This window comes from Cynocephalus volans, chromosome 4, assembly GCF_027409185.1.
Source record: "Cynocephalus volans isolate mCynVol1 chromosome 4, mCynVol1.pri, whole genome shotgun sequence".
Taxonomy (NCBI): Eukaryota; Metazoa; Chordata; class Mammalia; order Dermoptera; family Cynocephalidae; genus Cynocephalus; species Cynocephalus volans.
The window spans coordinates 123,992,924-124,015,313 of NC_084463.1; the positions used below are offsets into that span (position 1 = coordinate 123,992,924).

Here is a 22,390-nt window from a genome sequence, read left to right on the forward strand (position 1 = left end):
GAGTACGCAAGTTCAATTACTGGCAGAACAGATTTCTCCTCGCCCCCGCCCCGCCCCTCGCCGTTCTCGGGAGAAGCTGGAGTAAATAATCAGCTCCAAGTCGGTGTCCAGCCGAGTGACCAGAACGCAGCCGAGTGACCGGAGCGCGCGGGGCGATCTCTGCCCCGCACCCTCTCCCCGCACCTCCTCCAGCGCCAGTGACAACGCGCCCTCCGGGCTCCGGAGCGGTGGCGCCGAACAATCCCGGGCAGGGCTCGCCTCGCTGGTGACATCACTCCCGAAGATACTCCCTGCTCCCAGTTCCTTCCTTCGCGAGGCGCCCGTCCGTTGTCCGTCTCCGTCTGTCCACCCCCGGAGAGGGCTCATCGCAGGCTGGGGACAGAGCCGGGTTCCGAGGAGCGACAGGACCCCGAGGAGGAGAGAGAGGAGAAGGCAGCGAGGGAAGGAGGACCCCGGCAGGCGACAGCATGAAATTCAGCCCAGCGCACTACCTGCTGCCGCTCCTGCCGGCGCTGGTCCTCAGCACCAGGTGAGTCCGGGAGCGTGAGGGACCTGCGCCAAGGGGCGCTGCCGGAGCGAGGTTGGTCCTGCTGCGGTCACCAGTGGGGGTCAAAGGCACTTCAGGTGTTTGCATCTCCCGCCTAAGAAGGAGAATCGCTCTATGACTCGGGCTCTCAAATCCTTCCGGGAGAGAAGAACCCATTTCTAGTTATCCCAGTCCCTTGGAGAAAGTCTCAGCATTGCTCCCAGTGAGGGAACCAAGAGCTTTCCCTTCGGAGGTGGGCGGGTGGGGGGGAGAAGGGAAAGACATTTTTCCCTCCAGTCCTAGTAGTAGCGAACAGAGAGCACGAGGAATAAAACAAAATAAAGGAAGGAGATAGGCGAGGAGGGAATTGTCACTAGGCAATGTCTTTACATTGGAGCTGTCTTAATAGCCATAGAGCTTCTCCACCTCCCCCAAGTGTGACTAATTTTAAAGAACAGGAAACCAGAGACAACAGATTAATCCTGGAAGATGCAAAGACTTGTACAAAAGTTTTTGGATTCTCGAAATGGTCTGTTTTAACATTTTGGGTAGGCTTAGGGATAGGCGTTTTCATTTAGCTGCTTGTGAACAGGTCTAATTAAAGAGCATAGAAGGTGATTAAAAGTTACAAGACATCTCAGAGTGCTGATGCAGAGACCCTAGTCAGAAACAATTAAGTACTGTACTCCATCACTGGACATAGATGGGACTTGAAGTCTCAGCACAGAGGAGCTATTTTTAGCGGAGATTTGAAATGCAGTGATTGAGAAGAGTTTTGTCACTCCCTACACTCTTGATCAAGTCCCAAAGTTGTTGATGGGTTTGCTTTCTTCTTCCACAAGCACAGCACAAAGGTGGACTGTTTAGTTGCCCAGGACTGAGTCTTTCTTCTGTATGTCCTTAGCATCATATTGGCAGCAACCTCTTTCCCTTGGCTACTATAAAATAGAATAACCCACACAGGATGAGTATCCTTTTAAATCTGCATGAATAGAAACATTATCTGATTGTGCATCTGATGAAAAATAAAGGGGGTTAGAGAGTTGTATCTGATTCTGAAAAGGAAAAAGTTGAGGAAAACTCATGATCTTTTAAATATCAAGACCATAAAATTTTTTATTTCTTTCCTATTCTACACATCCTCTTTTAGGCCTGTGTTAAAACTTTCCTTTTAGTGTAGTGACTGTTTCATTTAGCTCCAGTAATGGATGAATTTAGTCATTCTTTGCAAGCAAAGCCCAGGTAACTTTCCCAAACTAAAACGAAATGTGACTTTTTTCTTTCTCTCAGGTTTGCTGTCACTTCATAAAATGCAAATGACTTTAAAGAAAACCACTTTGTTTCTCAGTATTATAAATAGCAGGGCCCATTTTAATATTTGTGGTTATCTCTAGAGAGCTTATACAAACTATGCAGCCCAGTTATTCTTTGAATTCTTGATATTCACTTAATTCTTGCTAGTCACTTAGTTTGGACACTTAAGTAGATGTCAGTCGACCCATGAATAAAATAGTATTTTAACAATACAAGTCCAGCCTTCAGTGATTTTAAAGACAGTAGAAACCTCTACAGTTCCAAAAGTACATTTGCTTTTTAAAGATGCTATAATTTAAGTGACCGAGGAAGTTTTCTAGTTTCTAGCTTCCAAAGTTTTAATGTTGGTTATGTAACACGAGGGCAAAGATCCATCATCTTTCCCTTCTATAAAAGTGTTCGTTTCTATGAGGATAAATTTCTTTAAAAAGGGTCAACACATTTATTACAACAAAATTTAGAATAGTAATCCATAGTTCGCATTAGAAATAAAACTTATACAATATTGGTTGCTTGTGAAAACTGTCTTTAAATTTTACAAGGAGAGCATGCTGGGCTTAAAAAAGTGAAACCTTAATCAATCCTAGTGCGATTAGTCTATAGCAATTTATTTTACTGAATGATTACCATGGGACAGTGAACAGATTTGAAAATGCATGTGGTACTATCAACATTGTCATTTTGCAGGAAGAGAATATGTTTTTAAAATCTCTAACAGAAAGATATTCTTTGTGCAATATTTAACAGTTATGGGCATTGGGTAACGTGACTGTTAGGACCTAAACTGAATAAATTTGCAAGAACAGTCTCATGAGCTTATTGTCCTACTGGGAAAAACTGTAGCTCAGCTATGGCCACCTGTGACAGTGGGTTTTCTAGCCAAAGACTTTTGTTAACTTAGTTTCTTAGTCAGTGGTCTTGTATGTGAAGCAAATGGTATTTCACATACTCAGACTGCATTGAATGCATTAGCAGAGCCATAGGGCAGTTGCTTGTTTTTCTTATAAACTTCGTGTGATGTCACTTGTCTTTTATTGTCAAATTCTTTCTAAAGTGTTGGGAATGTGAAGCTGAGACTGTTGATGCAAATATATATTTGCTTCATCATCTCTTTCTCTGAGTACAGCTCCTTTACACTTTGTTATTTTCTTTCCAATAGGTCCAAAGTTAGTTCTTTTATAAAGTAATGTGTTTATTAAAACGCACTCTGCAGTTAGAGAAAGATAGTCACTATATAATAGTATTATAGCCACCGGGATGACAACTCTAAAACAATTCTACCTTTTAAATAGGAATTTTTGAATAGCATCTGCTGTTGTTTAATCCTCCTCATCATATTTTTTGTAGCAAGTTTAGATGCTAAAACTTGAAAATCCTAGTGAACAACATCAAAAACCTACCAATCATAGCTACTTTATTTGTCCTGAAAGAAAGAGAACTGTTCACTTTCAACAATAGCCAAGCATTTTTCCTATTTTACTGGTAAACCTCATAGAGTTAAAAAGGGCTGTTTAGTTTCCTGACATATTGTCTCCACTGTTTAGAAAGCACATATAAATTCAAAAAATTCAAGTTAATGATATGAATAATGTTCCTAATACAGAAACCCATTTAACCTGTGAACAAATAAATGTGGTCAAAGAAAGCAAATGTATGTGTCGGTTAAATAGCTTCAGAGTAGAATGACTGTACTTTTTAAATAGCCTCATTTTGTAGAAGTATTAAATTGCTATTCCAAGGTAGCCGGTAATTCACTTCAGAAAGAAGTAGTGTAGGTATTGAAAGAAATGGTAGGGTGAAAAATTCTTTAGAAGTTCTGGGTGAAAAGGGACCCATGGAGTGCTGGAGATGGCTTGTGCTTTATTCTGCTGAACCTCTGTTCCTTTACACTGTGGTTATACTCTGGATTCCTTTGGATTGTTAAGTTTTAAATGACTTTAAGGGAAGAGAGACGTGGCAGGGGAGGAGTGAAGGTCTACTGACTTCTAGTGGTTTTCCATCAAGCAAGAACTTTGAGCAGATGGTTGGTTATGGTCTTCCCAATAGGAGTCACCTTTTAGGTCTCTCCTGGGCCCTCTGATCAGCAGTCACACCACATGTTTACTTTGAAATCTATTTTTAGATGATACTATATATTGAGAATGCCCCTGGCTCCTATTTGTTCTGTACCTTAATCTAACCTCAGAATCAAGTTGCTGTGTAGGATGAAAGAAAGGACAGGAATCACAATAAACAAAAAGCCCGTGGAAAAAATATTTCTAAGCAAATAAATTTGATGTAAAAAGCAGTCTTACTTTAGGTCTCTTGAAATAGTCTGAGATAATTTGTGTTTGTTTTCCCAAGTCCTGAAAACAGTGAGTCTGCCACACATGCCTCTTCATCTGACTCTACCTACATTTCTCTATCATGATAAGAATTGTACCATCCAGTGTAAATGTGTTAGAGAAATCTTTTTCCTAAAAAGATATTAACAAGCAAATATTTCAACTTTTCTCAAGTTGTAGATCTGGAGCTTAGTTCTCTATTTCCAATAGCAGTTTTTTAACTCATTTTTTAATTGACGCATATTGGTTGTACATGTTTATGGGGTACAGAGTTAGATTTCAATACCTGTACACAATGTGTGATGACCAAATCAGGGTAATCATCAAATTCATCATCACAAAAAATATTATTTCTTTGTGATGAGAGCAGTTTTTAAAATGCCTTACTCGGTGATTATTTTGTGGATTAAATTTTCTCTATGACTAAAAACAGGGACACTTCAAACATTTATGATTAGACCATACAATTGTCTTAAAGCAAACTCCATTTCATTGAAAGGAAGAACTTGACCTTCCAACCAGAAAGCAAAAATCGCTGAAACTATTGAGGAATATGTGGCTCTAATAAAATGTTGCTTTCTTGTGTGTATTATGACAGACTGTGTGTATTCCTGCTTTTGAGTGACTTCTTAAGGATTTGTTAAAATCCCTTTAACAAATGTGGCTAAATCATTTAAGTAACCTGATTAAACAGATACCATTTAAAATTATGTTTTCCTCTCTGAGAAGTCCAAAAAAAGAAACTATCTGAATTTATCTTCATCCTTCTAGAGGTATCTTCGATACTTTCATTATCACATATTGAGAGTATGTCTGCAATCAGTCAGTTATTGCATGAGGCATTAGGACAATAAAACAATTGATTAGTTATAAATATATATCTTCATCATCTAGTCATGTCAACAAATAATCATTGAGTAAATAATAATGACAAAAGTTTTACATAAAGTTCTAAGTGCGAATGGAGGAGAGAATGAATAATGCCCATTAAGGGGTAACAGAAGTAGCTTCTATTTTCCAAAGGCAAGGAGAAGAATAATTATCTATAATCAACTTCAATATCCTGCAACCCTGGCAAGCTGTGTGATGTTAGGTAAATTGCTTATCCTCTCATGCAGTTTTCTTTTGTGGAAAACCATACTGCTCATAGAAACTACTTGAGAAGGTGGTTGTTAAGACTGAATGAATTAATCGCTGGAAAGTGCTTAGCATATTTTCTTGAACACAGTAAGTGATTAACGGGGATTAGCCTATGCAACTGCTACTATACTATTGTTATTTTCATGAAAACTTTGTGTGATTGATCTGGACATAGCAGAATAAAGGAAAACTTGGATACAAATCAATTAGATGACATCAAATTAACAAGAATCAGCTCTATAATCCATGAGAAAGGAAAGATAAGCAGAGAAGAGAGGAAGTAGGAGGTGTAGTGAGGGTTACTTGGTAACTCTGGTGGCAAAGTGTCTGGATGGCACTGTGCACTTAGGTGAACACCATAAAAATATGAGATATTTAATTTAATCCCATAGAATGAGATTTAGCATGAAAGTATATATTCAGCTACTTGTGTGCCTGTTTAAATTTCAATTGCATTTACAATGTATAAATCATATCAAATCCAAGCCATAATCAGAGATGTCAATGAGTAAGAAGGATGCTTTCAAACTACACGAGCGGGATGGATGTAAAAATCCCTATGACTTTATTTTTTACTTGTTCATCGATTTTATCATCTACTAGAAATCTCTGAAAGTTGCAAACATTTAGAAAAATTAACGGAAGAAAAGACAACATTGAGTTTTTTTGTTTTTTTCTGCTATGAAGAACAGTTTGAAAACCACTGACATATAAGAAGCCCAACGATTATATGTCTTAAGAATCATCGTATGAGAGGGACTTTACACTAAGCCAGTTTTGAAAATAGCTTCAACGATCATCTAGTCTCAACTAATTTGCACATACATTATCATAAATTCTTCACAATTATGCCATGAAATTCTGACCATTACATTAAAAAAAAAATCTTAATTTTTTTGTGTGTGACCATAGATTACTGTGGATGTGTGTGGTTGCGTATTGACAATGATATCTGTCAACCGAGTGGATCGTAGAACAGGGTGTGATTTGCTGCAAAGAGGAAATAAAAAGTATAGATCGTGTTAAGGCTTCATCAGAGAAAGGGTGCATGTTTACCAAAACTTGTAAGAACTTTGCTTCATGAGTATAGAAGGCACCGCTGAAGGTCAACCATGTAAACGGTGTGCTGTGAGAATGCATTCTTTAACACTAGGAGATATTGTTATACCATAGGTAGTGACTGCATTTCAGTTATATCTGACTTGTTTGTTGTTGCTTTTGAATGTTTTAATCTCTTTGAGTGTACTTTAAAGAGTCTACTATTGGGAACCATGCTGTGCATTCAAATTTGTGTTCTAGTCCAAAGCCCTATACTTTAGAGGTGAGAAAAGCAAGTCCCAAGGTGGTTGAGACTAGTCCAAGGCCATAGAGGGAAATCAAAATTAGAACCCAGAACTTGCCACAATTCTCTTTCTGTCCTATTCTGTGACTGCTCTCTATGACATATCTGTTCTCTAATCAAGCAACATGTGAGTAGTTGGTACTACAATGTATCCAGAACTAATCTAGTTACTGTGGAATATGAAGTAATTTCAAAACAAATTCTCTCTGGGCCGGCCCATGGCTCACTCAGGAGAGTGCGGTGCTGATAACACCAAAGCCATGGGTTCGGATCCTATATAGGGATGGCCAGTTCTCTCACTGGCTGAGCGTGGTGCTGACAACACCAAGCCAAGGGTTAAGATCCCCTTACTGGTCATCTTTAAAAACAAACAAACAAACAAAACAAATTCTCTGACCATGTGCAACCATGATAGAACAACAACCTATATACAAAGGGAATTACAGTAATGAGGAAATGAACACCATTTGTCATCCTGTATTCAGTTGATTTTTGAAGACAGAGCTGGCCTAAAAAATAATTCTAGGTCATTTTCAAAACACAGAGCACAGTCATTCATGAGTTCACACCATTGCATACAATTTACCTCCCAAATATATGTCTATAATGGTTCCTGTTGACCTTTCAGTTCTATTGTAAGGTGATATTTTTGGTGCCTTTGAAATCTCCTTATTGAAACTATTTCTTATAAATAGTTCCTAGACATTTGCTCATATATTCCTCACCAATTAAATCTATGCTGAAACTGAATGGAATTGCTCAATTTGCAGCATACTTGACTATCTTGTAAAGATGAGTTTCTAAATATGTTCACATGCAGCCTTAATGTATGATGAGATTACGTTTTGTTGGGTTTGCATTTTTCTACACTTTCATCATTGCTTATATGCCATCTATAGTTATATAATGTCCTTAGGGGCAGGTGGTCATAGATTTCATCCTACCTGCACATAACATAAGATCTTTGCCTTCAGATAGGTTTCTTAACCACTCTGAAATTTAAATTTCTTATCTATGAAATGAAAAATAGAAAAGGCTAAAATATAGGGCCATTAGGATTAGAGGAAATGTATTTAAGTTGTATCTGAGTGCATGGCATGTAGCTGTACCTCGTAGTCCCTCAGGGAATGTGAAGACATGTTAGCTATAACTATACAGAGATATTACCGTTTATGTGTTGATTTTATACAGGACACTTCATACAATTAACATGTAATTTAATACTTTTATTAAAAGTCAAAATAAATGAGTTTCTTAAATCAATTTCAAAGTTCTAGACTGGTAGATCTAAAATTATAAAATCATGGTTTATTCCTGATAAGATTCTGCTGGGAGGAGAGGGAATTAAGCCACTGAATGGCTTTCATGAAGATGTGAAACATTGCTCATTTGTGTGGCAGAATGCATTTTAGCGATTACCTGAGGAAAAAAATGCTGTACTCTAAATTCTAATTCTTGCTGATTATTAAGAGTGAAGGTTATGGGCATTCACCTTCTCATCTTCAGCTTCCTCATTTTATTTTTTTCTCTGTTGCTTAGAAAACAATGGGATTAAAAGTGTGCAATGACTTGCTGCCTTTCCAACTAGTCTTTGTAGCTGAGCCAAGGTATTTGTGAGAGAAAATGCAGATTCTGGGTCAGCATTCATCTTGTGTCCCCTGTGAAGAAGGAGTTCCTGTGACTTCCTTCTGCCTACCCTCCAGAGGATTATGAGGGTTTCTAATTTCCTGCCCTTCAGACTCTGATTCAAAAATACCATTAGCATCTAGAAGCACCTATTTAGTGAGTAGCTGATTAATGGAGTGAGGAATGTATGGGGAGGACAGAGGTTACAAGAGATGTTTGTCCTGTTGCATGAGGTTAACCCCCCCCCAAAAAAAATGAAATTGAAGAGAGACGGTGGATCAGACCTACTTATGTGAATTTGTGTGTCAATAAACATCTCTTAACCACATTTTTCTGATTGGTAAAAAGGTGATAACAGTGCTTTTCTCATAGATTGGTCAAGAGGATTGAATAAGCAAAAGTATACAAAGAATATTGTCTAAGACAGAGAAATACAGCTCGTTATATTGCCATTTTTATATTATCTGATGGAAAGGATTAGAGGAGTTTTAGCCTACCAGAGTGTACTTGCATTTCAGAAAGAATGATCCTTGCTAAAAACTCCTCTCCTACTGTTGTAGGCAAGTCAGAATTGTTGGTGGAGAGATTTTGGAGCTCATTTCTATCCTCCCTTATTACAGATGAAAACAAACTGAATTGAAATGGTGTTATTTCCTTCAAGTTCATACAGATAATTTGGGGCTAATGTGGAAGCCAATTCTCTGTCATCTAAACCAATCCCAGTTTGGAACACTTATTAAACACTTGTAACATACCTCAAGAAAAATGTAAGGAAGGCTGGTATCACCTGACCTGGCTTCTTTTCAGGATCTGAAAGCTCCAAATTATGTTGTAATATGGTTAAACATTAAATATAGCTTTTACAATTATATTCTTATATTATGACATTAATGCCTTTAAAGAAGGTTCATTGATAAAGTTTACCTAAAGATGGCAGAACTAAAAGGGTATATCTTAAACTAGGACAGCATAAATATTAACAAGCCTTTTGGCAAGTGAAAGTTCTTAAACTTTTATAATTAAGTGGTCTCACTATGGGGTAAGGCTGGTCATGAACTCCACAGAATGGTCCAGAAGAGGTTCTGAGATGGCAGAGAGAAATGAAAGACCTAGCACGCTGGAGCTCTTTGAATGCTGTGTGCATTAAAAGAAATGGTAAGTGTGGAAAGAAAAGTCCTCATTACAAGCCTTCCTGCTTTTTTTCATTTTGAACAATTTTCCCTTTTTTAATGCTTACAGTCATTCATTGCTGGTCTTTGCAGTGAACTAAGCCCTTAGCATTGGACAGGAAAGGAGGAAAATATCTCTGAATTATAAAAGAAACAAGAAAGTGCGTGAAAAATTGAAGTGACATGTTGGCAAGGAGTAGATATGGTTGAAGAAGCTTTTTATTGTTGAGAACATGTAGCTTTTTCCTTCAAATGCCATAGAGAGAAATGTGAGCTCCTTCTACAAATAAGAAGTTTACAGAAAAAAGTGGGGAGGGGAATCGTTCTTTTTCTGACACTACAGTTTAGAAAGATAGGGAAATATATTGAATCTTTTTTGTGTTCTGTATATATCTTTTTTTCATTTGGTCATTTTATAAAATTGTAACTTATAAAGTCAATCAACATTTTTGAGACTGATCATTTCCCTGAAAATGTGCTAGCTACTTACTCTGTCACTAAACCCTTACTTCTTCACAACATTATATTTATACATGTTTTATCAACAGGGAGACCTGAGTTTTGGACATGTTAAATGACTGACTAGCCTGTATTCACCCACATGGAAAATGGTCATCTTAGGCTGTCATTCAGGGAATGGCTTTATGAATGAATCCATAACACTACCTGTAGAATATAATCTCTGTATAAATGAAACTGAGGAAAAATAATAATCTATACTATAAATAAGAATGCTGAAATTAAACCATGTTGGCAAATAACTGCATGTTTTCATGAGATGGGACAGGTTACATTAAAAATATTCTTAAGATAAATCAGCCAAAAAAATTCATTAGTTGGAAGACCAGCCAAATTGTAGCCTTTATTATTATTTCAAAAGTTTGCCTGCTAATTTTATCATTCCTATATATAAAAAAGTGTATTTCCACTGATCAGTGTTTCTTAAAGTATACTTCTCAGCCTATCTGAATAAGAATCTCCTGGGCTGCTTCTTAAAAAGACAGATTCCAGTTCCTACCCTCCACATATTACATTAGATTCTCTAAGGAAGAAGCCAGTGAATTTTCATCTTAATGTGGAACTCGGGTGCTTCCTACGTAGGTGAAAGCTTATAAACCACCACTCTAGTATTTGAGAACAGTACAGTCTAAAATGCTTTGATCTCTTTGGCATTTACTCAAAATGCAATATGCTGCTGAAGTCAAGAGGATGGGAAGACGGTAGTGTTTTGGCAAAACAAAACAAAACAAACAAACAAAAATCCCACCAATTTTTACATGCATATAAAATACATTTAATAAGCAAATATCTCGTTATATATCAGGCTGCACTTATAAGTTCAGTTACATGAAAATGACTTCCTGCCTCATGTACCTTTCTGCAAAGGTCTGAAAAAAATGCTCAAATAAACTAAATGATATAGAACTACTTTATATGTATTTATCAGGAAGCATAATCTATCTAGAAAGTATAAGAGAATGAGGTGACATCTCTTACTTACACTGAAAAGGATGAAAACTTCACCTCACCCCCAGCTTTCATCACACCAAGTTATGCAATAGTCAGTGAAGACCAAGACCTGCACTTGAGGCCACAGAAATGCCTCTTGATTTCTTTGTGGACCAGGAGATCTGAGTTTTCAGACAAAGCAGAAGTAACATGTAGCTCTCACCTCTACCCGCCCCCCATTAGTGGCAGTTGATTTTTCATGACGTGGAAAAGAAATTTTTGAATAAAATTTTTATATTAAACAGGAAGTACAATATGACACCATATTGCCTTAATGCATTTTCTCTCCACAGCATTAGTTAGTTCTCCTGGAGTAAAAAAGAAAATAAGTAGAAGACAAATGGTAATAAATAACAGCTTACGATTATTTAATATTTACCTTCAACTGGATTAATCCTCACAGTAAACCATTGAGGTGGTTACTGATGTTGCCTCCATTTTATAGATGTAGAAGCTGAGACATATAGGGGTTAGATTACTTGCCCAAAGTTATAAACTGGGTAGTAGCAGAGCCTAAATTAAAACCCCAAATAACAGTAGAACCCATGGCCTTCATCACTACACTACAGCACCTCCAGTATGTAAAGGAAAGTACTGGAATGACCTTAAATTTGTCCTGGATTCAACATGTGTAGGTTCTGGTTTTATATGCATGCCCTTCCTCAAATAAATAAGTAGGTGGGAATTTACATACAGTGAAGCAAGGAAGGTAAAATGTAACTTCCTCTCAGGTATCCTCTAAGCTTACAAAAATGATAGAAGATCCTTTTCTTAAAGTTCTAACAAAATGTTTATTTTGTTTATATTGTAAAAGAATACTAATCCTATATTAATGTAGAATTCTCTTTATGTGTAGATGTTGTTTTCCAAGGACCCCAGTGAACTGTAGTGTTCTGCTGCCTGGCTCCAGAGGTTTTCCAAATGTTAACTGGGGGGCTTAAGAACAAGTGTGTAGGAATCAGGCTGACCTGTGTTCTAACTGCAGCTCAGCATCTTCTACCTGTGTGATTCTGGGTAGCTATCTCAACTGCTTGGACTCATTTAATTTCTAAAAATCATTCATAACAGTAACTAAAGGTTATTGTTTTCTATGTGTAAGAATCGTACTACAGATTTCTTTAGGGTTACTTTAATGCTTTTCAGTACCTCATGAAGGCACTTTATAAATTAGGACATTAAGGATTAGAGAAATTAAGATAACTGAGGTCAAAAAATTAATAAAGTGTAGAGCTGACATTCGAACCCATGACTGAGTAGGCATAAGCCTCAAGGTCAGAATCCTGAGACAATAAATGTTAGCATTAAAATCGTGTTTTCCAGGCATTTGGCAATACCTCAGAAACCAAAGAGCTGTTGGAAACCACATGCAGATTGGTGGGAAAAGGGACTTGTGTGCTACATGTCCGTAGATGAGTGATTTAAGTGAGCCTTCAGTGCATCATAGCTCTATGCCCCCTGTTTGATTGCTGAACACTCAAGGCATCTCATGTGGTAAACAGTGTCATCATTTGTTTTACAGATGTCGAAAGCAACAAACTCATTATTTGAACTCAGTCTGCTTGAGAGCCTAACCACTCAATAATGATGATGATGATGATGATAGAAGCTAGCTTTCTTTAGGAAGCTTAAGTGCTGATTTACTGGAACTGTACTTTCATTGGTAATCAGAAGATGGCACTGTGAAGTACAGTACAGTCATATCTCTGTTTTAGAGTTAACTCATTTATATAGACTGGAATTTTCATCTCAAAATTGATATCTAGAAAAAAATGCTTAATTTCATGTGAAAACTATCAACATAGAGGTGTATGTATATTCATATAATACATACTATAAACTATATTATATAGCAATATACTATCTCACATATATAGCATGCACAAAAAAATATATACAATTTAAATAAATATATTATATACATTACACATAGATATTTGCAGTTTTCTTAGAACTTATCCTTGAAAATAGGCTTTGATAACACACGCCGTTTGATTCTATTAATTACTACAGTGTTTCCTGTATGTCTGTACCCACTTCCTCTACATACTCTTTTATTTGACTGACATCACATTAAAAGGACTCCCAAAGACAGAGTTGAAGGGGAGAGGGCATCATGTGAGGGAGAAATAATATTTGGCATTTTAATAGCATTTTAAGTTTTCATATATACTCATACATCTTTGTAGCACCTTCTGTAGCAATTAGTAATAACCTCATTTTCTAGATGAGGAGAATGTTGGTAATGACAACTAGGTGGCCCAAACTCAGGGTTCTGAGCTCCACTTTTACAACACCAAAGTTGCCTTGGAAACTAGAAAGTGGGAGTGTAAAGGAGGTAGAGTTGCCTGCTGGCTAGCTCCTGTGCCTTGAAGGAAGGAAAGGAAAGAGCAGAGTGTGATGGCTAAGATTAACCTGGATTTAGATTGTGGTGCTTCCCATTTTCATAGCTGGAAGATGAAGCAAAAGCTAACAGCCTGACAGGATGAAAGGTGGTAGTGCCTATGCAATGTTTGGCATGTTTTATCATATGTGGCTTTGGTTTTATATTTAGGTACATTTCCTATGTTGATGTGATTACTTGCCTGAAAGCCTTGCTGCCTTAATCAGCTAAGATTCAGTCTTTTGGTTTGTATGAAAAAAATCTCAATCACAGTTCCTTAGGTACAGATTTGTTTCTTTCACACATAAGATGTACAAGAGGTAGGAAAACCTGGGCTGATTGGTTCTCTGTGGTCAGCAAGTAGGCAAACAGTGCATGGACCTTAGGTACTTCTATTTTCATCAACCCTTTCTCTAGCAAATATATACATGTGGATACTTTTAAAAGTTCATGTAAATATTTGTATTATCTTTTAATTCTATTTTTCCACTAACTTCTTGAAGTAACTTTGTATTAATTTGTTCTGTTGATCATAATAGAAATACCTGAAACTGGGTAATTTGTAAAGACACAATATTTATTGCTTGCAGTTTCAGAGGCTGGAAAGTCCAAAGTCCAAGGAACATATCTGGTGAAGGCCTTGTTCTTGGTGGTGACTCTATAGCAGCACAGGATATTGCATGGCAAAATGACAGATGCAGAGAGATGGAGAGCCTTACCTCCTCATTCTCCTTTTAAAGCCATCAGAACCATGCCCATGACCACCATTAAACCATCAATGGATTGATCCATTCATTAGGGCATGGTCCTCACAATCTTATCTTTTTAAGGCCCCACCTTTCAATTATCATAATAGGATTTCCTATCCTCTTAACAGTGTCACAGTGAGGTTTAAGTTTCTAATATCTGGGACTTTGGGGGACACAATTCAATCCATAGCACCCCCCACACACATGTATGTATAATGTTTATGACTATGTTGATATAAAGATGAATATATTACTCTTACGTATATATTTAAACCTAAAAGTTTATTTTTGAATTCTAAAATAAATTTAATTTTTTTTAGAATAAATTTTATTCTAAAATAAATTTTAAAAATATTTGTGGGCCCTAAGAGTATTACGGGCCCTAGCCACTGTGCCTACTGTACCTACTGGATAAGCTGGCCCTGTCATTAGGGACCCAGGCTCTTCCTGGCTTTCTGCTCTGTTAAAGACCTTACCTTCATGGTCTGAGGTAACTGCTGGAGATTGAATATACTTTTGAACAGCATCATGGATGAAGGACACATTAACTTTTTTGTTTTTCAAATAAATTTCTCATTTGCTAGAATTACTAGAGTAGCTATATTCATTTAAATGGGGAAACTGGGACTTGTAGTTTTTTTTTTTTTGTTTTTTTGTTTTTTTTTTTACCTGGGCAATATGTTCAGGTAAGAATCAGGATTTTGCTACTAAGAGACAAAGGGAGAATAGATACTGGAAACTCTGTCATACTGTTTTTGTCTTTCCTTCTGTCAGTTGCTCCAATTCTCTTCTAGTTAAATGATTCCAATATTCCAAAAAGAGTTTTCCTATTTTGAGTACAATGAAGCAGAAGGTTGGTCTCTCTCACTAGAGAGTAAAAATTAAATAAAAATAAAAAACCTCAACAAAAGCAAAAAACAGATAGTGGCAAATTTTCTGGATTAGAATCACCATTTTAATTTATGGGGAAGGTAAAAGCTTGAATCAGTACGGTATTGGCTAGGACATGGGGTCAAGACTAGGGAATAGTTTGCACTAAAATAATAGGAGTATTTACTATTAATGATTATTTTATATGACTCCTAGATATTCTTTAATGATAAAATGATATCAGTGAATGTTCAAACATTGAAGTAATGTGTGTTTTCTGAAAGTGACTATTTTAAAGGCAAAGTTTAGATGTATTTTATGATTTATTTTGTGGTTTAAGTATAGCAAGAACTTATATATGTGCTTAAATGTTTGCTAAATAATTAAATCACACTCTGCCTTATTGAACCTCTTTTTTTGGGTGGAAAAAGAATATTTAGAGAATATAATATAGATGATTTTTAAAAATATTTTAAGCAATTATGGTAATGTTTAGGGAATTGAGTCTATTACTTAGGTTAACCTCAAAATCACACTGTGGTGATAGTCACTAGTATTTATGTTTATCTATGTTTGGATGTTGTATTATGAGGGATTGACGTTTTCTCAAATCTACCCCTTGAAAGTAAACTTTTCTCAGGAAAAAGAAAAAAAGAAAGTTTGAAGAAATTTCTTTGTAAAGTTTTGTCCAACTGGGAGAGGAATGTCATGTTTATGGCAGGAGAATTATTAGCAGGTCATGGATATTATAAGGCTGACCTACTAGGGGAAGAAGTGAAGCCAAGAAAGTGCTGGAAGCAAGGGAAGAAGCCAAGGGCCTATATATTTCCACAGCATTACTGAAGGATGTGATGGTGGTCGCAGACTAAAAAACAAAGAGTAGTGATAGCAAAATACTGGTAGTATAAAAAGAGCCATGCTAGAATTCTAACATTTCAGAGCTCAACGGGTCTTTACTTTTTACTCCATCCCTTCATAATTCATGAACATATAAATTAAGGCCCATACATGTCAAATAACTTATCAAAAGTGATGCAACCAAAACAAGAAACAAAAGCAAACAAGAAGATACTCACTTTACATGTTTTTCTGCTTATCTAGCATCAGTCTTTTACAGAAATTCAGAGAACTTCATCATAATCATGAGCTTACCTAACCAATGTAAAGCTTTCTGGGAAAATTATAAATGAATAATTAAGGTGGTTTTTATTTCAAGTGTCAAAATTGCTCTTTAACACAAATGTAAACGTTAAAGAAACCATAATGACGTGTGTTGTTACTTGATTCCTTTTCTCGTGCAATGCAAAGTTCAACATCAATTTATGTATAATAAATATAGCTTGACTTGTCAAAATGAGTCTTTTCACTTTCTGCTCCTAATGTTTTCTCATATATGACAATTGTTTTGCCTTCAGTCTTTTTTTTTAATGATTATTATTTAGAGATTACCATGATCTATTTTCAGTTTATGGAGACAAGCTAATATCACAAATCTCTTGTAAAGATAAAAGATTTAAATTGTATTTGCTGACATGCCAAACAGCCAAACATAAAGTCACTTTTGCGTGCTTTGGGACTCACAAAGTATTTGATCATAGCTCAGTTAGAAACATCTGCACATTAGAGAAAATCTATAGAGTCATAGATGGTAGTCTTCATCCTTTAGTGATCATTGGTAAGGTGTTATTTTATTTTATTTTTATAATCAATGTAGCAAGCAAGAAAAAGAAATGAGATTGGCCAGGCAAACAAGGGTATCTTAAAGCATTTTCAGATATTAGGAACACATAAATCTATCAGCCACGTTTAAATTATGTTGCTGTTTTGATTATTTGTTTAAATAATTAAAAGAGTAAAGACTATTCCTTTTTGTTATGCTTAGGATATGTATAATACACGGCCCATATTGTTTTACCTGTGGCTCCTTTCTGTCCATCATTCCTTACAGCTTACAGTAAGTTGCAGGCCAACTTATTTGACTCTGATTCTATAGCCTACTTTTTTCCACGGGAGATCAGTCAATGAATTCCATTAAAGGCTAAACTCTGGTAGAAATTAGTGAATTGCTCTTTCAGGAAATCATCAGCTTTTGTCTCCGTGTGACTTTTCAGAGGCTGAATGTAGACAGTGTTTATCCCAAAGAAGTGATGAAAAGGTGATAGGCTAGGAAAATAAGAGTTGCCAAATAGAATGCTAAGTGGAGGACCAAGTGAGAATAGAACTGATTTTTTACTTTGATGGGTGCAAATATATAGTGCATTCTGCAAGTATAGTCAGGATTCCCAGGTTATGTTTTATAATAATAAGCTCATTTGGCTGGGGGAAAAAAAAAACAGATCTTTGGAAAATAGAATGTTTTAAAGATGAGTGGTGAGCACAGTGACAATAAACAGACTCGTGTGGTCTATCACTGGCATTGAGTAAGAGTCTGTGGAAGAAGAGTCTGGATGGGTAGAAGAGAAATCCTCCACTGAATGCAGAAAATGATTGGTTGTTTTGTTTTGTTTTTCTGGCAATAGAAATGACATACAAGACAAACTGGGAGAGCAAGACATAGAGGGTTGTGATGAGCCCCTGATTCTTCTTCCATGGTGAAACTGAGAGGGTAGAAGCATGAAAAAAATGGTTTCTGAGTAAGTGAGTTACCTTGTAGCTGAGTGACCTTGAACAAATAAACTATATACACACCTCAGGGTAGCTGAGGAGAGTAGCCCCAAGGGACTTGTAAGCAGCAAATGAGGAAAGTGGTATTAAGGGAAAACCCTTAATAAGATTATGCCCCTGCCTCTCCCCAGCCCAATGAGGTCAATCAACAGAAAAATTATGAATTTCACTTCCTTGGGGTGGCAGGGTGCCATCTTTATATGGAAGCAACTGAATGTATGCTGTTTATGTAAAGAAAAATTAACATGATTTCAGGTTAGATTTTGAGTGTTTTTTTTTTTTTTTTTTTAATATTCTCAAGGCTGAGGAGACAAGGTTATGATAGCATAGTAATATTACATGAATCTGTTTACCAGGGTGATTTTTTTTTTTTTTTTTTTTTTTTTCTTTTTCGTGACCGGCACTCAGCCAGTGAGTGTACCGGCCATTCCTATATAGGATCCGAACCCGCGGCCGCTGGGAGCGTCGCCGCGCTCCCAGCGCAGCACCCTCCCGAGTGCGCCACAGGCTCGGCCCGACCAGGGTGATTTTTTAAAGGATCTTCCCCACTGGTGGAGAAAGCAATATGGTTGGAATAAGCCCCTCAGATGAGGAAAGTTCTACTGGAGTGGCTTAGCTCAAGGAAAGGCAAATTCACAAAACCGATTGCTGGATGGGAGAGGTTCAAGCTCCTGAGGAGCAGCTGAGTTTTCACATGGCTTTAGGCCAGGGGTCCCAAAGAGGAGAGTGAATGAACTATTATTAAGTAAGACTAAAAGCTGTAGTAAACAATCACTGCCATTAAAACTTTTCTGCTGGTTTGAGCAGAAACTTTTCTGCTGGTTTGAGCTCTGAATGCTTGCAAGTTAAAGGATACCAATAGGTCAATTATTTATTGTTTTTAAGATTTCTGGGCAATGATTAGAGCCAGGAAGTTTTTCATAAATTGTAGAAAATTAATTAACCAAGGGCTTCTGTTGCAGGGGTTACACATTCACCCAGAACTTTTTTTTTTTTTTTTTTTCTCTCCTGGAGCAGATTATGGAATCATACACTTTGTCCAGTATATGTGAGGTAAGAGGAAGGAAAGAGTTATGCTGGGGAGACCACGTCCTCTGTAATTTATACTCTTCCTACAGAAGTTTAGTCTCCTGAGCCCAAAGACCCCTAGCTATGGATGACACTTTTGGCAACGAGCAACAGAATTTACTTGGAAATTGGTTGTTTTATAGAAAAGAAGGATATGTAAATTAATTCAATTAATATTTACTGAGAACCTGATATATGCCAGGAAATAATGTTAAGTGCTAGGGAGCCCAGATGCATAAAAAGTGAACCTTTCAGGGAATGAGAGGGAGACCAAAGGTCCAAGCAGAAGAGTGACGTTCCCCACCTCTGCAAACAGTGAGGAGAGAATAGTGGAAGGTGTCAACAGTAGTACATGCCTTTTCTCTGAGTTTCAAAACCTAGAGGGAAATTTTCAGACAAAAAATTTGCTGTTTGTATTAGTCCATTTGTGTTGCTACAACAGAAATACCTGAAACTGGGTAACTTACAAAGAACAGAGGTTTGTTTGGCTTACGATTCTGGGACAGCTGCATCTGGCACGGGCCTCAGGCTGCTTCTACTCATGGCGGAAATGGCAAGCAGGTCACATGGTGAGAGGAAGCAAGGGAGAGAAAGCAAGAGAGAGAGGAGGTACCAGGGTCTTTTTAAACAACCATCTCTTGCAGGAACTAATAGAGCGAGAACTCACTCATTAATCCCCCCACCCCCAGGGAGAGCATTAATCCATTCATGAGGGATCCGCCCCCATGACTCAATCACACCGCCACATTGGGGATCAGAATTCCACATGAGTTTTGGAGGGGACAACACAACCAAACTCTATTACTGGGGAAAATAAATTTCAGAAAGTGGATAGCAATATGTAAAGGCACTGAGTTAAAATAATAATAATAATAATAATAATAACAACAACAACAACAAAAGCAACAACAATAATAATAGCCCCCTTTCCTGGAGGTGAAAACAGCAGGCCCCCTGCCTCAGGGTGGATTCCCTCTGTGATGCAATTTGTGCTCCAGAGCTCCTCTAAAGACCAGGTGAACTTGGTATCCCACCAGGACCACTTCCTTGCTGAATTTTTTGTCCTATCATGTTCTGTTTTTCTCTCACTTTCAAATTTCTAAAGGAGTCATCTCATAGGCTCTGTTCTGGGAAAACTGACCTAAGACGGAGGCTGATCCACCTAGGTTTCTATCAGCTCATTCAAGATCACTAGGTATGTAATTTGGATGGACTGTTAAATTTTTTTTTTTTTTTTTTAGTTGAATTGGGAAAATAACCAATCTTGAAGTCCTGTTGAAAAGAATGACAAGTAGATTAACAGATAAGAGTTTCAAAAAACCTGGCATGCACTTATACTTGCTTAATGTATTCTACTTTTCTTTACCATTCATTTATGGAAATGGATGCAAAACCTAAATCCATTTCTATGGAATTATGTGATGATGAAATTCTGTGATTACTCAAGGTAGAATAAGTTTTGTGATGCAATTCATGCTCCAAAGCTCTCTCTGTGGCTTTTTCTTTTTTCAGGTTTGATCATTTTTTGTTAGAGTATATATGATTTTTCTCTTGTCTTTCCTAATACAATATGCAGAGATTTTTCTTTATCACGTTTTCTGTCTTCTAAGTTGAAATATATACATAATCTTATTGGAAAAAGTCAATTACCTGTCTAAGGAATTGTTACTAAAGATTAAGAATACTATATATGAATATTATCTTTTATGTAAAAACTTTTTCATATTTTTTAAATTTCATATTTATTTTTTTCTCATACACTCATATCCAAACAATGACTCCAAAAAACATTAACCACATCAGTAGGGGCATCAGTCACATTATTGAATAGCTTTATTTCAACCAATCGCCATAATTTACTTTCTTAAAAATTTGCTTAAGAAGGCTGAATTGATTAGAAGGTTTAAGGCAGGTAAATGAGAGTTTAATCTTGACTTATTGAAAAGTGACTTATGTTGTTGCCCAAGGCTATTTTGATGTTGTATTTAAAGACAGAAAAATCCCTTTCTGTGTCTAACACATATACTGTATAAAATCTTTTAGTGCTATAGAAATCCTGCCTTTTTATCACTGAGAAAACAATTCCCCTCTTGTAAAAAAACAATTTTTTTCATTATTTGGTTTTTAAAATGCCATATTCCAGGAATTGTTTTCAAAATGTGGGATTCTTACTTAACACTTTCTTACATTCTACTGACATGGGGGAAAAAAATGGAAATGTAGGGGAAATGATTCTTTGTGATGAGGGGCTAAAGGGCCTTTAATTTGTCATGTTTTATTAATGAATAAAATAACTTTTAGTAAATAAGAATAAAGATTAATTATAATACTTATGGGTTAGATGTTATCTCATTTAATTAATATCAGATGCTTTAACTTACCTAAGCCTTAGATAAGTTAAGAGACTTGCTTCAGCTAGTCAGCTAGATAATGGTTGGAAGCAGAATTTAAGCTTAGGACTGCCTGATCCTAAAAGTACTTTAGCCATGATTGTTAAAGACATTTGATTATTTTGAAGAAAAATCCGATATGCTTGTTTCCTCCTTGTAACGTTCTATATTCGTAGTGTGGGTTACAGAAAAATAAATACTTATCTGAAGTTATATCATTCTTTCTGTAAATGTTCAGTGAGAGATCTTTTCCTTCTCCTTGAAATATATCTAAGAGAATCTGCTACAAATCATTAAAAAACATGCTTATTGAGTGTCCATAATATAGTTTTGAGAATGCTAAGTTGATGATTGAAACATCCGAAGATGATATTGGGTTTTCATGCACATTTATTAAGGTTGTTTTCTTCTTGGCCATTCTACTACTTGTTCCTAGTTTGAAGCTAGTCAATACATAGAGAATGGTTTAACAAACTAGTTTGCTTTCATTGTCATACCATCCTCTTTTCTGATTTCTTGCTTCATATTTTGACTATAATTGTTACTCAGAGCATTAGGATTGTATTTAAGGATCATTAACGTTATGCCTCAAACACTATAGTACTTTATTCTGAGTGAGTCTTGAGTTTTGGAGAGTTTTGCCCTACATCAGAGAATTTAATCTGCCATCTGGGAGGATCTAGAAAAATGGATATAGGTTTAGAAAAAAAGACAAAGTTTTGAATGAAATCTTCTTCCTTTGAGATTTTATTACTTTATATATTTATAATATTTTTGCCAAAGTCTATAACAATAATTTGAAAAAAATAAAGATGAGCTCTCCAGAATTGGGATTGGAATGTGAACATTAGAAAAGCAGACATATTACTTCTCCTTCTAATACTATCTCTGGAAAAAGTCTTTGGAATTTCTTTTGAATCCATCCAGGATATAGTATCAGTGAGGCAGTTCTTTACATGTACTGGAATTTGCTGTCTTTTTCTATCTTGGTTTCCTTGGGATTTTATATATTTACATATTGATTTTAGTAAAAAATAAAATATTTTTGATTATAAATATTTACGGGGTATAGAGTTGACTATCAGTATTTTTGTCCAGTATGTGACGATCAAATCAATATTGTTCATATGTTCATCATTACAAATTGTAATTATTTTTGTGTCTGTTACCCAGATACTACCTAAGTCTCCTCCCCCTCCCCCTTTCCCCCCTTATTTATTATTCATTATATGAGAAAATACACTTCAGATTATAGTAAAATATTGCCATCTCAATCTCAATATAGTTAAATTCTAGTAACAATATGCATCTTTTTAATA

The 22,390-nt window shown here is 36.3% G+C and overlaps 1 protein-coding gene across 1 annotated transcript in view; it reads left to right on the plus strand.

Moving 5' to 3' along the window:
* Positions 1-467: 467 nt before the first annotated feature.
* The window catches only part of LUZP2 (leucine zipper protein 2), a 502,288-nt gene continuing 480,365 nt past the window's right edge, over positions 468-22,390 (plus strand). Inside the window, exon 1 of the mRNA XM_063095866.1 lies at positions 468-529. Coding sequence (XP_062951936.1) covers positions 468-529 — 62 coding nt within the window. The remainder of the gene's footprint in view (positions 530-22,390) is intronic.